At 40.5% G+C, this 15,897-nt stretch overlaps 1 protein-coding gene across 3 annotated transcripts in view; it reads right to left on the bottom strand.

The window, feature by feature from the left end:
* Rerg (RAS like estrogen regulated growth inhibitor) overlaps window positions 1-9,634 on the bottom strand; it is a 143,590-nt gene extending 133,956 nt beyond the window's left edge. The window contains exons 1-2 of one of the 3 annotated variants that reach the window (XM_004845824.3): window positions 9,308-9,634; window positions 5,816-5,988 (exon numbers count right to left, since the gene is read on the bottom strand). In XM_004845824.3, coding sequence (XP_004845881.1) covers window positions 5,816-5,876 — 61 coding nt within the window. In that variant the 5' untranslated portion in view covers window positions 5,877-5,988; window positions 9,308-9,634. The remainder of the gene's footprint in view (window positions 1-5,815; window positions 5,989-9,307) is intronic. The other 2 variants (XM_021259148.2, XM_004845825.3) reach the window with 2 other exon arrangements.
* Between the last annotated feature and the right edge of the window lie 6,263 nt (window positions 9,635-15,897).

The raw sequence follows: 15,897 nt of genomic DNA, 5'->3' as shown, positions 1-15,897 counted from the left end.
GATAGGAAATGAAGAAGTCAAATTGTCATTATTTGCAGATGACATGATACTGTTTATAGAAGACCCCAAGAACCCCACCAAAAGTCTTCTAGACTTACTAACCAAATTCAGTCAAGTAGCTGGTTACAAGATCAACACACAAAAATCAATAGCTTTCATCTACACCAATGAAAGACCCACTGAGAGAGAAACAGGGCAAATAATTCCTTTCACAATAGCATCCAAAAAACTGAAATGCCTAGGAATCAACCTAACGAAAGAAATCAAAGACCTCTTCTCTGAAAACTATAGCACTCTGAAAAGAGAGATGGAAGATGATATCAGAAAATGGACAGACATCCCCTGCTCCTGGGTAGGAGGGATTAATATAGTGAAAATGGCCATACTTCCAAAACTACTATATGGATTTAATGCAATTCCAATTGAGATCCTAGCAGCATACTTCCTGGACCTTGAGAAAACAATCCAAAAATTCATTTGGAGCAAGAAGAGACCCAGAATAGCAAAAGTAATTCTAGGTAACAGAGACATGGCAGGGGGTATCACAATCCCCAACCTGCAACTATACTACAAAGTTATTGTGATAAAAACAGCATGGTACTGGCAAAGAAACAGACCTGAGGACCAGTGGAACAGATTAGAAGATGCAGAAACAACGCCAGACACATTCAGCCACCTCATCTTTGATAAAGGAGCCAAACACCCTCACTGGAGGAAAGATAGCCTCTTTAAGAAATGGTGCTGGAAAAATTGAGCTTCAACTTGCCAAAGATTAAAACTAGACCTTTATCTCTCACCAAGCACTAAACTAAAATCAAAATGGATTAAAGATCTAAATATTAAAATAGAAACACTGAACCAGCTGGAACAGAGTTTATGTAGAACTCTTGAAGACAACCGGTATAGGAAAAGATTTTATGAACAAAACCTCAGTTGCCCATGAACTAGCACAAACAATCAACAAGTGGGATCTCTTCTTATTAAAAAGTTTCTGCACAGCAAGAGAAACCACCAACAGTGTAAAGAGACAACCCACAATGTGGGAAAAAATCCTCATCTGGTGTTCCTCAGACAAAGGTCTACTATCTCAAATCTATAAAGATCTTAAAAACATCAGACCTTCCAAATTTAAAGACCCAATCTGAAAATGGGCATCTGAAATGAACAGACATTTCTCACACAAAAAAGTAGAAATAACAAATAAACATATGAAAACATGTTCAATATCACTGGTTATTCGAGAGATGCAAATGAAACAATGCTGAGATTCCACCTCACTCCAGAAAGAATGGCTGCTATCATGAAATCAAACAATAACAAATGCTGGCCGGGTTGTGGGTAAAGAGGAACCCTGCTCCACTGCTAGTGGGAGTGTAGACTGGTGCAACCACTGTGGAAATCAATATGGAGATACCTCAAAGCACTAGGACTGGAAGTCCCATTTGACCCAGCTATTTCCCTGCTGGGTATCTTCCCCAAAGAATTAAAAGAATCATACCACAGTGATATAAATGCACTCATGTTCATAGCAGCACAATTTGTAATCGGTAAAACTTGGAAGCAGGCCAATTGCCCATCAACTGGAGAGTAGATAAAGAAAATGTGGGTTTTTAAAATAAAATGGAGTACTATTCAGCCATAAAAATGAGAAATTAGAGACATTTATAGCTAAGTGGATGCACATTGAGGCAATACTCTTAAGTGAAATAAATAGGACACACGTATAAATACCGAATAGTTTCTCTAGCATGAGAAACTGAAAGTTTAAATAAGGACTAAAAGGTAGAATAGATCATGTGAAATAGGAAGAAAAGGGGCAAAGGGGAAGGAAGTGGGGAGGGCTAGGGGAAAGGATAGAAGGGAATGGGATTAATATGAGAAAATGGAAAAATAGGAACAAAATCTTTGTAAATAGGGAGGAATGGAGGGGTTGAAGGGAAGGCTGGGCAAGGGTGAAAAATAAGAACCAAGAGAGACTATGTAAAGGTGCAAATTTCCAATGATGAATGTCATTATATTGTATACCTAAAATGTACCAATGATTAGAATGAATAATCGATAATGCAAAATAGGAAGAAAAGGTCCAAAGTGGTAGGGGTAGTGGGAGGGGCAGGGGAAAGGAAAGAAGGGAAAGGAAAAATGATGAGAAATGGAAAAACTGGAAATAAAGTCTTTGTAAATAGGGAAGGGTGGAGGGGGTGAAGGGAGGGCTAGGAATGGGGAAAAAATAAGAACCAAGATGCATTACGTAAAGGTACAATTCCCAATGAGAAATGTAATTGTGTTGTATACCTACAATGTACCAATAAAAGAATTTAATAATGTGCAAAAAAAATAGTCACATGAATATGTCTTTGCTTACATATTTTCACTAGAGAACTTACAAATTCAAAGATGCATACTTTGAAATAGTATAATAAGTTAATACTTGAGCATTGGTTATGGGCTAGGTTGTAAAACATTTGCATGTTGTAACTTATTCAATCCTTATAACTGAGATAGGCACTACTGTATGATTTTTATAACTAAAGAAATTGAGAGGCAACATGCTACAAGTTGCCAAGTTCAGACAGTTATTAAAGCTCCAGGCTATTCTACCCGTAATCAACAAATGGGAAATACAGTCCTATGGACCCCACACATCAAGTTGGTACTGAGTGTGAGCGAGATGAGAGAACAAGTGAGACTTAAGAACTCTGACACAACTGACACAAACCCAAGTCAGTCAGAGATCCTCAGTTTCTAGCAGCCCAAAATCTCAACCTGGCTCCCTGGGGTGCTTCCCATGCAGTTTGAGAGAAATAAGATTGTGTAGTGGGACCCTCATGGCCGGTCTTGAGAAGCACCTGAGTTAAGGGTGGCAGTTTATTCCAGCAAGTACAATTTCTTGCAGACTTAAAAAAGCAAAAGTTACTTATAAGGCTGATACAGTCTGTACAGTAAAAAGATGAATGTGTGGCATGATGACTAAGCAGAGACAAGATACAGCTAAATTATAAATGAATTAGAATAAACATGAGTTCAGTACAGCAACAGTCAATTGTCAAAATTGATAAATAAGAAATTGTCTCCAGTTGTTTTCACTGAACTATGGGAAAAGGTCTCAGAATTACTTCCCATGCATACGTCAAAGAGATGCTACTTTTTAAATGTGAGGTGTGGCTGCAGGTCTCAAGAAAACAGTCCAATGCTGGAATAGAAAAACAATGTCTGTCTGTAGATGACATACAAAATGGCAATTGTTAAAGGCATGTAGTCTATCCTGGTTGTTTTCACCTAAATGAAAATAAGTGATAGTGGTAGAATGCCGAAAACAAGGTGGAAAGAGAAAGCAGTACAAAGAAGACACAGTTACTGAGTCAGGATTTTAGAGTTGGTAAGGCCTTTGTGACAAGCTGAACATCTGCAGAAGCTGCAGCGATGACCTTGGACTTGTGACGTAAGGCAGCACCTTATGGAGAGTGCATGGAGAAAGAAGACAAGAAAAGGCTGTCCAGAGCCCTGGAAGCCCCAGCTTTTGAGAGATAATGGGAAGAGCAGCCCATGAAGGTAGCTGCTTAAAGGCAATAGCAAAGTAGCTGGAAAGCCAAGAGATGTGAGACCCTGGGAAGGAAGGTGGAGTGGTCAACTTTTCCATTGCTGAGGAAACTATCTGACAGCCACAACTTAAAGGTGGAGAAGCTAATTTTGCCTCCCAGTTACAGGGCATTCAGTCCATGATCCTCACTGGCTCCAAGGCAGGATCATGCTGGGCGGGTGGGACAGAGCAAAGGCACTCAGTTCATAGCAACTGAGAAGCAGAGCAGGGAAAGAGTGCCAGAGAAGAGGGGCTGGGACCAGAGATGCACCCAGGGGCACACCTCCATGACCCACCCAGACATACCCAGAAGTGTCTTACTAATCCTCTGGGGAGCTCCCAAGCCAATCAAGTTGAGACCCCACATTAACCATCACATAGGACAATTTAAGAAAGAAGAAGGGTTGTGTTGAGTAGCAAGAAGAGATCTAAGAAGATCAGACCAGAAGCTATTCATTCAGTTTCCTAGGCATTAATCGGGGGTGACCTCAGCAAAAGCAATTTCAGTACCATGGTTATAATGGAAGATTAGTATACTTTACGCAAAAATTAGGAGATTTGGAAAAGTTAAGAGAGAAAGGCCAGAGCCAATATTCCATAAGTTTGAAGAAAAGACGAAGATGGTACAGTGCACACAGATATACGTGAGGGAAACTGGGCAGGAGAGAATGGGAAACTAATTGGATCACTGTGGGGGGAAAACATAGGAAACTGAGTTCATAGCTCAGGCTGGATAAGACAAAGTATGAGGGACCAGCTTGCTCTGAGGGGGGAAGATGGGAAAGACACGGATATATAGAAAGAGAGCCAAGTGGTTCTCTGAGGAGTTTTAAATTTTGTTTAACTTTTTAACCATGTGGAGTGTATTTTAATAAATGATGTAAGACTTTTTTAAAAAAAAAAATCTCCTTCCCTTATTACTTATGGTAAGTACTGAAGGAATAAATAATGAACGGCCAGGCCTAGGCCTAACCTACACTCACAAGGGCTGAGACGAGATATTATGGGCCCCACAGGCCTCCCACACAGCCTGCCCTTCACTGGCCTCTCCCTCCAAGCTTCCTCATCCTCCAGTTCCTTCTGCCAGCCACACAAAAGAGGTTCTCACGCCATCAGAAAACATCAGGGAAATTAATGGGGAGGAGTTTAACCACCTTCAAGCTCCTCATGAAGGTTGGCGGTGTCTTAACTTTGGCAGCTACTTAGTTTCCCTACCTAGATTCCGCCAGAGGCAAAAGCAAGCAAGCAGCACTCAGAAGAAAAGTACGGTGGCAGCAAAGAGGACTTGAAAAATGGAAAGAAAAATAGAGAAGAAGACTTAGAATAGATGACTGCTGAAATTAAGCCAGAGAGGTGATGAAGAAAGAGATTGGTCATAAAATTAAAAGGTTTTTCTGTGTTTAAGATCATGTGGATTACCAGGTAGATTGGATTACACAGTTTACTTCTAAGCAGGTTTCCCTCCACAAACACACACCACGAGATACCTGTTTGTTTACTTTACCAAGACCCAAAAGTTCTGTGTGCAAAGCCACTTATGGTTGAGAGACCAGGGCTTGTAACAGACAAACCACGTTACTCTGATATGTTAGCAACATCTCCTTCAGCATGCTTCTATTATGAAATCGAAAATATTATTTACAAACTGGATATTAGGTGCATTTTTCACTTCCACCATTCCATGCTGAATCTTATAGGTGTGAAAACTTTTTCTTAGGTGGGTAGTCTAAACCTCTCCGAATTATTGATGTTAGCCATAATTTGAAAATTTAAATTCACCAAGGCATTGGCAACAGCTGTCTTGCATTGAGAGTATGCACTCCTAATTTTCAAGAGTCCTCTTCTAGTTTTACAATTATTGGACAATAATGCCATTCTGTTTCTGGTATCAACATATTCATTCAACAAGAACTTATTAAGCACCCAATATATACTTGACATAGAATATAATTTTTAAATTTCCACAATCTGATTTCTTTGGAGGTTAACATCCCTCAGAATATTAAGAATATATTAATATTGCCTTGTGCAATATCAACAAAGCTACTTTACCAGAAATAAGCAACAGGGTACATAACAGTAGGTTATGCAAAATGAAAGTTCCCAAGAAAGGAAATTTTAACTAAGAGAACAACAAACGAGAACGAGAAACGCCAACCGCTCACCTGCCCAATCCCAAGAGGCAGCAACCAACACATACCCACACACACTCTACAACAACCCCAACAGAAATCTTACCTGACTTCCCCACGCCTGCTCTCCCAAATATTGCCAGTTTGACCTCTGCACTTTTAGCCATGATGGGCGTTGGTAGAATTGACTGTTGTTAAAACTAAAAATCTGAGCAAATGCTTTTGTTCCCAGCCTTTGGAGTCACCATATCACTGTAAATCTTGCAAGAGTCCACAATCCTTAAACAAAAGAGATTTGGAAATCCGTGACTGGAAAATGAATTAATTTGTATTAAACATCTACTGTATGCCAGTGAGCATTCAATTTATCAGCATTTTCTAATTTTCTCTCCTGCACCCTCCTGTGAGAGAACCATAGTAATTTACTGTAAACTAATTAATGAATGGAAGATCCAGGATTTAAGAATTTAGATGTTTGATTCTAAATTATGTGCATGTTCACACAATATCATTTTCTAAAGTACTTCCTCAAAAATTTTTTTATGAAGGGATCGTTTCTTGGCATTAATTGATAATAAATACTTGAAGTATGTGAATATACGCATACATTGGGCTGCTCTATTTCTTTTAGAATGAATAATGTACATTCATATTAATCAACTCCACTGCCATACAGCTCAATTTTGTATTTCAAGGTTAAACTGGATCTTAATTCATACTAGATCACATGATCAAGTTATGTAACAGATGCACACATTCTTGGAATTGATACATAAAATCCGGATCATATTTATGTATTTTTTGGTGCACACTGCCCTGGAACAAAAAGAAGATAAATATCATGCTTTAAGTTCTGATTTATTTTTATGATAACTTCGCATAAGTTACTTTATAATATTGTGCTAACACTTGGAACATGACATTATATACAATGTAAACACGTTTTATGTTGGTGCTTTAGGAATGAAACCTAGGTTCTTAATATCAAGGAAAAGTAAACTTGGAAAAAGCCCTGGGAGGATTAACCAAAGGAATCCTCCAGCCATGCAAGAAGCTTTCCTCGGGCCCAAAAGATCATCTTGCGCCTGATTTACTACTCCTAGATACAGGAGATGGGTTCGTTGCCTCTGAACGCTGTTTTCTTTCTAGTCAACCTCTTCTGATTAGGAGAACTGTTTTCTTATGCTGAGCTCTGATCCGTCTCCCAATGATTTCTGCTCATGTGTCCTGGGTCTTTTCAATGAAATAACTCAAAACAAGTCAACTATTTCTTTCTCTCTGAACCCATCATGTAGGCTCACATCTATTATGACCCTTCACCCCATCCTACATTTCTGCTTTCCAGCATGTCCGTTCACTCTCCACAGGATAAACACCATGGGCTCAGTTTTGTTTATGTTTTTTGATTCTTACCTTTCCCTTTCACCATGGGCACCACTCCCCTCTGGGACCCCTTGCTTTAACGACTCCAAAAACCTGATGTCCACACACACTGCTTGTGACCAGACCAACTACCACAGCAGAAGTTCTCTGAGATGTTATCCGCACACTGCGGTGGTACTGTCTCAACCGCTCACAGGAAGCTCTTATCCTTCATGTGGACTGCCTGCTCCTACACTCACAGCTCCTGTAATCAACGCTTCAGTGATAAATGCAAGATTCACTTTTACCAGCATTAAACTTAATCATATCAGTTCTCATGATTCACACTTATGCAGTCTGTAATAATATTTTTGAAACACCAATCTGTTATCTAAACATGTTAACTGCTCCTATGAGCATTTCTTATTCTGCAGATTTTTAAGAAGAGATCAAGTGAAAATTCCTTCTGACAAAGTATGTCTACAGAGATAGCACTATGCATTTTTTTCTTTTTGCATTTAAGTCATCAACTTGTCCCTAACAAACTTTGTATTTGCTGATTTCCAGAGTTCCAGAACTTCCTCTGAAAGAAGAAAAGGTCAACATTAACTTAGCTATTGTTTACTTCATCTCCAAATGAAAAACTTTTTAGTGATCATTAATAGTACAGAAAACCCAAAGTGTAAACATCTGCAATTTGTCCAGTCCCATACTTTTGGCTAAAGATAAAAGGATTTCTTTCTTTCTTTGCCATTTTATATGCATTCATTTAAAAAAGCTTCCTATGGTATAGGTTCAGTACTTCATCATAGAAGCATAATACACTGAGATATATTAACTTCATAAACTTTATATAAAGTCCAGATGAGAATACTTGCTGGCTAGCATCCTTGAAACATAAAACATACAGGCGTTGGAGTTTATATAAATAACAATTTACTGTTTCATCCAAAACTGTTCATCCCAGTGTATTCAAAATCTAAATAATTATTTCCTTGATAAATGCTGCATGAAAGTAACCATCAAATGTGATTTTTAAAAACAAGTCAATATATATCAATAAACTCCCAAACTGTGACTCTTGGATGCATAGGAATTTCATATAGGAAAGAGAAATTATATGGCTTAGTTTTTCCATTTGTAACTTAATAAACATACTTATGTTTAGAAAAATCATTTAAAAGAAGACACAAAACTGATATAGATTCATCAAAATTTTATTTTTCATGTGGAGATATGGAAAGTTAAAACTGACAAGATGGAAAAGAAGACAAATATATAAGTTGTTATAATAAGTAACCTACGGTCAAGTTTCTGATGTTCCAAATAATTCATAATCTAAGACCTTCCATAAAATGGGTATAAGAAAACACATTTGTCTCAGGGTGTAGAAATATTCTTATTGTGGCTAGAAGTTGCCATTCATTTATTATGTGGAGAGCACTTCACCAGGGACAAAAACTTCTCAATTCCTATCACTCCTGAAAGTAAACTCACATCTGAATATTTAGGAGAATAAATGTATAGTGGGTGTTTTTTTCTAAAAATAAAGTACTGAAAGGAAAATTTAGAACGAAGAAAAATGCTCCAATTTTTGTATTATTATTAATACATACATTCATTCCACAGATACTAGTACTGTGTATACTTCGACTGTTAGACCTGTGTTCTTTGTAAACAGTTTTCAACCCTAATAAATCAATCGTCCCCAAGACTACTTATCAAGGTTCCGCTTTCTACTTTCTGGGAGGGAAGAAATCATCTTTAGAATCATCTTTTCTGACTTCTGTTTTTATGTTCTCATCAAAATAAAGAGCAGCTGGCCGTGGGAATAAGACCCTTTTTCCTCTCTGGGCCAGCCTTTCTCTGGTTCTGGAATCGAGTTTTCCTGGTTCTATTCCCAGCTAGGAATTCTCCCTAATCTCATCACCACCAGCAGCCCCGGCAGAGGATAATTTAACAAACGCCTTGGACATCGCGCTGGTCTGAAATCAACAGGTACCGTGCCACGGCAAACAAGCCAGATGGGGCTGCAGGGGGTGAACACAGCCTCAGGCCGAAAGGCATCCTGGGGGTCGGCCCGAGGGCGCTGGGGGCCGGCGTCCACCTCTCTCTCTCTCTCTCTCTCTCTCTCTCTCTCTCTCTCTCTCTCTCTCTCTCTCTCTCTCTCTCGCTCTCTCGCTCTCTCTCTCTGCCCCAATTCACCCTGGGGGACCCAGTGACCACCAGGACTGACCTCTCTGAGGCTGAGAGCGCAGGGATTTGCAACTGCTCTGCACGGAGTCCCCGAGACGGCCACCTGGACACGTGCGCGACGCTCACCTGTGGGCGCCTGTCCTCCGCAAGTTCGCAGTGCGCCCCCCGGAAGGCCAAGCCCTGCCCCGGCTCCGGCCCAGGCTGCAGCGGTTGTCTCCGGACCACCGGGCTGCGATCGCGGGAGGGAGCCGCAGCGGCGGCGAGGGCGGTGGGCAGGCGGGGTCTGCTCCGGAGCGCTGCCCGCCGGGACTGACGGACTGCGGCAGGCGCGAGCTCCGCGGCCAGGCCACCGCTCCGCAGCCAGGGCGCCGCAGTGAGGCGCTTTGGCGCCCCCTCCTGGGCCGGGCGGGCTCCCGGGCCGGCTCCCGGGCCGGCGAGCCCTCCCGAGCTGGCTCCTCTCTCGCTGCTCGGTTCCCAGCCTGCGGGCTCCGGCAGAAACCGACTTTCCTTGATTAAAACCTTGCGTTTGAAAGCATCGCTGAGTGGTGTTGGTGTTTTTTATTCCTGACTTCACAGGATCCCTTCAACATCCCTTGGAAATACATTTAATTATCCCCGTGTTACCCAAGAGGAAACTGCAGGTTTGAAAAAAAAGCAAAACAAAACTAGTCCAAGACTAGTACGCGGTTAGAAGAAAATCCAGGCTGGACTGCAAGCTGAAAGATGCCCAGAAAAACATAAATACTGAATTCAACTCAAATTCATATTTGTGTATTTGAGAGAGCCCCACAAGGCTCATGTACCTCTTACCAGCATTTATGAGCTTTTCCTTGGAGGTGTACACTACCATGCTCAGGGCCCAACAAAGGTATTTAACGTGCGAGCTACGCTAGACCCTCTGTTACATCTCCCTCATTTGATACCTACACCTTCCTCGAGGTGAGCCCTAGTATTATAATTCCTAGCCTTTCCCAGATGAGAAAGTGAGTTTTAGAGAGGTTATATGATTTCTCACAGACAGTGAAATTTATAAGCGAAGGAACAGGAAAAGCCTTTGAATATGGGGAGGGGGGTAAATTTCAAATGTGGGCATTCTTACCAAGATAGCAAGGGGCCCAGGGCTAACGACAACCTGCAGAAAGTCGCTGATGGAGGGAGGTAACAACGGAGGCAGTTTCCTGGCTGGCGCTGAGTGGGAAACCCACTGCAGCTGCCAATTGTGAGCCAGGCAGAGTAAAGTAGCTGGATCTGCTGGCAGGAGTACGAGTTCCCTAAGGTTTTCCAATAAAGTCCTTCCTCTAACACACACCTGAATCACGTGCCCCTTCCATGTCTTCCAGCACCTGTGGCCTGTCACTGCGTTTCATTCCTCTCACTTTTCCACTGCATCAGTGGACTCTCCAGTTATGGCCGACCTGACATATGAACAGCTTGGATTATGACCAAAGTCTCGAGTTACCACCTGAATGCCGGCCACTGGTGCTTCCAGATGGTCTCAGATACAGATTTAACCCTTAAAGAGTTCTGGAAAGTACACGACAGCATCCTTTCCTGTGTGGGGTTAATTGAGAAATCCTGAGCTAATGCCTCTCTAAGGACGCTGAGATCTGCCCATATACAGGAGAGAGACTTTGCAGGCTGTGTAGAGGAGCCTGAGCCTTCTCCGACTTGACCGACTTGAGTTACAACCAGCCCTTGGGAACGAGAGTTCAAAGGTCAAGGGGTCTGCTGTACCTTGAACATTCAGAAGCTGGGAACCTCCCATTTGTATCTCCATACCCTCAGCATCTACTTTAATGCCTGGCGTATAGCAGCTATTAAAAAAAAATAGCTGTGGAACAAATTAAGAGAAAGGAGAAGTCATGCCGGATATATTTTGGTTGCTTACATGCTGGATTTGGGACAATAAGGAATTAAACAGAGGGATCTGAAGTTCAAGAAAAGGAAAGGATAGAGATTTCAGCATCTCAGTACACCAAAGATCTTTGAAGCCTAGAATGGGAAAACAATGGCCCAGGTAGATTGTGTAGAATTTTACAGAATTCCAAAGCATACCGAATTTTGTGGCATTAATGTGTTTAAAATTCCAATTGACCTTCTTCCCCTCTTCCATCAAGTCTTGTATTCAGGGTAAGATTTAATAAAATATCTATGAATATATGACATATACATATATACACACTATGTATACTATCAATGTAGCATGTTATATCTGTGTACACAGATGATTTAAAAAGTGTAAATAGTATATATCTATATATACAGAATATATCTATATACATAGTACTTATACATTGTGTTTTAAATTGGAATTCCCATTTTATCATTCTTATCAAACAGATATTATTGAAGAGGGAATAACAAGTCACCTCTTCAATAAGGAACAGGTCTTAGGGATCTTATATAGCTAGGGAAGCTGTTTCTCTCTACTTTCCTGGTTAGCCCACATAAGAGGAATGCCAGCCCTCTTCTCTCAAAAGCAGCAAAAGGGACCACTCTCCCTTATGTTACCTTCTTCATGGCTCAATAGCAAGGGCAAAGGACACTTTGCACTTCTGATTCCACAATATATGCCCATTGGACAGAATTCTGGGGAGAAGTTGAATCACACTCCAAGGATTCAGGCTTAAGATAAAACTTCTAACACAAAACTAGTAGATGAGCCAAAGCATATTAAAAACTAAAATTGTGAAGGTGTGTGTTTTTGTGTGTATGGGTAGCTGTTAATCATATTCATTGTAAATAATTTAAACAGTAGAAGAAATGCAAAGAACTAGAAAACTGCCTTAAAATCACACTATCCAGAAATAACCATCATTACCATAAGAGATAACACTGCATCTCAGGCATCATAGAACAGAGACATATTAGCAGATATATGAAATGCCATACAGATATGCTAGTGCTATCATATTGTAAATGTCATTTTAATTTAAAAATACACTTAATTAAGCAGAAGATTGAGAAATCTAAGTGAACCTTAAAAAAAATGGATGGACTTTAGATGTTTACTCACTTTATGAGATATTTCATCCTAATGATTCCTCTAAAGTCAAAATTATTACATGAAACCAGATCTGAATTCATTATGCTTAAACATACGTTTGCTTTATTCAATATCAAATGGATTATTGCTATTTGAAAGAAGAGGAAATGAACTCTCTTATTATACTTCTCATTTTTCCTTCCCACCTCTATATTTTTACTTAAGTATTATTTGCTTATTGTCAAGATTTATAACATTTGCATTTTACTGGTAACTTTTATTCTCAATGTAAATTTAGTTCTACATTTAAATGGAAGTTCATTTAATTAAATCTTTTGCCATGGTTCTTGTATTACTGGTTCTTTATTATGATTCATCCTTTGATTTCTTCATTAAGTAGCATTTCCAAGGAAGCCCTGCAGCTGGCCTGTTGTATAATTGAGAATACCTGTCTTTTCTTTTCTTGTTGGTTTTAATTTATTTTGGTATTAGTCTATTTTTACTTACAATGATCCTTCCCTCCTTTTTTCTTGCATAGCATATTTTCTTATTCATTATGTTATTTCTTTTAAAACCAGACATCATATTTAGTATGATGCATAATAAATGAATTCTACTTGGCTCCAGTCCTATTTTATCTGAGACCTGTTTGCCTTCTCTATGAAGAAATGGTTTGAATGTGAGCACTGCTTTCTGCCTACTGTCCTGGGATGAGAAGAGAAAAGATAAAGGAGGGGTCATTTGAGAATCTGTGTAGGCTGTTAGAAGTTTTGTGCTCTGCTTTTCTTGGGAGGCTGTACTAAAAACCCTGCCTAGGATTTAGTGCGGGCATTCAGCATCAGTTTTTGTGAGAAAGACACAAAGAAATGTTTTTCTCGGGTTTGAGATTGCTTTCTCCATTCATTCTTGGAACCCCCTACTCCCTCTCCTTTGCTGCTTCAACTATGACCATTCATTCCCTTCCTCCCATCAGAGAAAGGGAATGACAGCTCCGCAGCTCCTCTTACTTCAGGTTTGGAGGTTTCAACTGATGAAAGAGAGAATATGCAGGCTGTGATGAGTCATCAATGCTGCTTCTGGAAAGCCAGGGCTCTCTGTACCCCGATCTTCTGTTTCTAAAGATCTGTTTTGAAATTCTGTGGCAAGATATTACATCTCTCTCCTTATTCCTTGCCTTGAGTAGTTATTTTATCATTATTGTTTATTTAGTTAGTTGTTAGCATAGATAAGTTTTGCTTTAACCGTGATTAGACTTCCCTGCTTACTGAGAACAACTGTTTAAAAAAACCAAAATATACATAATAGCTGTTTGGAAGCATTAGTAAACAACCAAGGCAAGGCTTCAAATCTTGATTGTACTTGAATTAGCCCCAGATTCATCCATATTTGCTCCCCGGGGGTGCCACAAGAGCCTTCATCCATGAAAGTACAGCCAAGACCACAGTAAGAAATTATAGTTAAGGATGACCAAGGCAGCTAGGCCTAAAGGGAAAATGCAGAGAGGACAGTCTCAGAGAGACAGCCCTGGATATTTGCGTGCAAATGCCTCTGGGAGCTTGGACAATGCCTGGGGGGCTCTTTGTGCTTCAGAAAGTGGCAAAAACCATAGCGCAAATGTATTCAAAGAGAAGGGGGGCATTTTGATGGAGATATTAATCTCCTAAGTGTCTTTTACTAATCTTTTTTAAAAATACAGTGGACCTTTGACTTAAGGAACTTGATCAGTTCCCAAGGGTTGGTTGTAAGTCAAGTTGGCTGTAAGTCAATACAGCTGAGATCTGGATGTTTACCTGGGTACACGCTATCAACAACAAAGGGCAGATGAATCTTCCATTAATCTAATTAACCCAAGTTGCTTGTATGCCAGACTGATCTTAACTTGAGGGTCCACTGTATTTAGACACACACTGTAATTTTTATCAGCTCTTGTATGTGGCCACACGAACAAGTTTCTTTTTTTTTTAATTCACTATGTGAATTTATTTATAGAGTGAAAAATTCCAGTGTATTAAATTTAGAGCTTTTCCCCATTTTCCTGATCACTTGGAACTATTAAAGAAGATTATGTTAAAAGATTTATTTATTTTTAATTTTATTTTTCTTGGTACCGGGGATTGAACTCAGGACTTTGCCCTTGCCAGGCAGGCATGGTGCCATTGAGCTACATCCCCAGCCCAAGTTAAAAGATTGAAAAGACTATTCTTTTTTTTTTGAACAAGTTTCTAATTGAGTAGATCTTTGAGCCATAATTCTTGCATCAAATTTAGCTATTTAGGAGTCCATCTCTATTTTAACTATTTTTTCCAGATCACTAGAGATTAGATTTTATTAATATTCAATTTCTTATTGAATTCTTAATGTTATTGCTTTTACTAATTTCTCTTTTTGGGACAGAGTCTTGCTATTTCATTCAGGCTGGTCTTGAACTCACTATGGAGCCCAAACTAGCCTCGAACTCACAGTGATCCTCCTGCCTCAGCCTCCCAGGGGCTGAGATTACAGACATGTCCCATCACACCCAGCCCAGTTTTTACGTGTGCAGTAGAACAGTTTTAAAATTACCTGATCACCCCGCTGCAGACAGGCAGGTCTGTGCATGCCCTACTGAGGTGCTGAGTCGCACAGAACACGCCAAATCAGCCTGCTGCAGATAGGCAGGTCTGTGCATGCCCTACCCAGGTCCCCAGTCACATAGAAGACTCCGAGTCGCACAGAAGACTCCGAATCACCCCGCTGCAGACAGGCAGCCACCTGATTCCACACTACAAAGACGCAGAGGACACCAGAGCACCAGACCAAGGTACTGAGTCCCGCTGCTCCTGGTCCAGAGGTAGGGGCTTCTGAGCCGCTGTCCCACTAGTCCTGGTCCAGAGGAAGGGGCTTCCAGGTCACCATCGCTCCTGCTGCTCCCAGCCCACAGGAAAGGACTTTTGGGTCACCATCCCTACCCCTGCTCCGGGCCCCTGTCCCACCTCTCCCAGCTCAGAGGAGGTAATCCATGCAGGTGCTAACAGCCCCCCCCCCGCACCAGTCAAAATAAGAAAACACATAAATAAGTGTCAAAACCAGACTTCCAGATCACCTACAGCAACCCCAAAGGGAAATGAGATGGAACACTCTGATACTCAACCACCTGGACCCACTGAACTGGCAACAAAAGGGGATCTGGAAAAAATGAAATCAGAAATAATTTCTTAGATAACAGGAGAAATTGTGCTCCTAGTACAAGACATGATTAATAAATCTAGAGAGGAGCTCAGGAACATGATGGAATAACAACATAAGAAACAAATGGAATCCATAAAGCGGATGCAAATAGATTCCCAGGAGATTAAAAACTCCATTGAAAGTCTACACAGCAGAATGAGCCAATGTGAGGACAGAATTTCAGATATAGAAGGTAAGATAGCAATTAGTGACCAGGAAAAGAAAAATTCCTTTAAAATTATAAGGGAACGTGAGAAATCAATCCAGCAGCTGCTAGATGATGCAAAGAAGAATAACATAAGACTGATTGGAGTTAATGAAGAAACAGGACAGAGTGGAGATGACACAAAAAATCTCTTCACAGAAATAATGGCAGAAAACTTCCCAAGCAGGGGAAAAGAGCTTGACATACAGATAAGTGAGGCATATAGGACTCC

The sequence above is a fragment of the Heterocephalus glaber genome, unplaced genomic scaffold, assembly GCF_053883595.1.
Source record: "Heterocephalus glaber isolate CG9 unplaced genomic scaffold, H.glaber_assembly_v1.0 deba00001444, whole genome shotgun sequence".
Classification (NCBI taxonomy): domain Eukaryota; kingdom Metazoa; phylum Chordata; class Mammalia; order Rodentia; family Bathyergidae; genus Heterocephalus; species Heterocephalus glaber.
The sequence above is the reverse complement of the archived record's forward strand: the minus strand, read 5'-3'. Positions and strand labels throughout refer to the sequence as shown.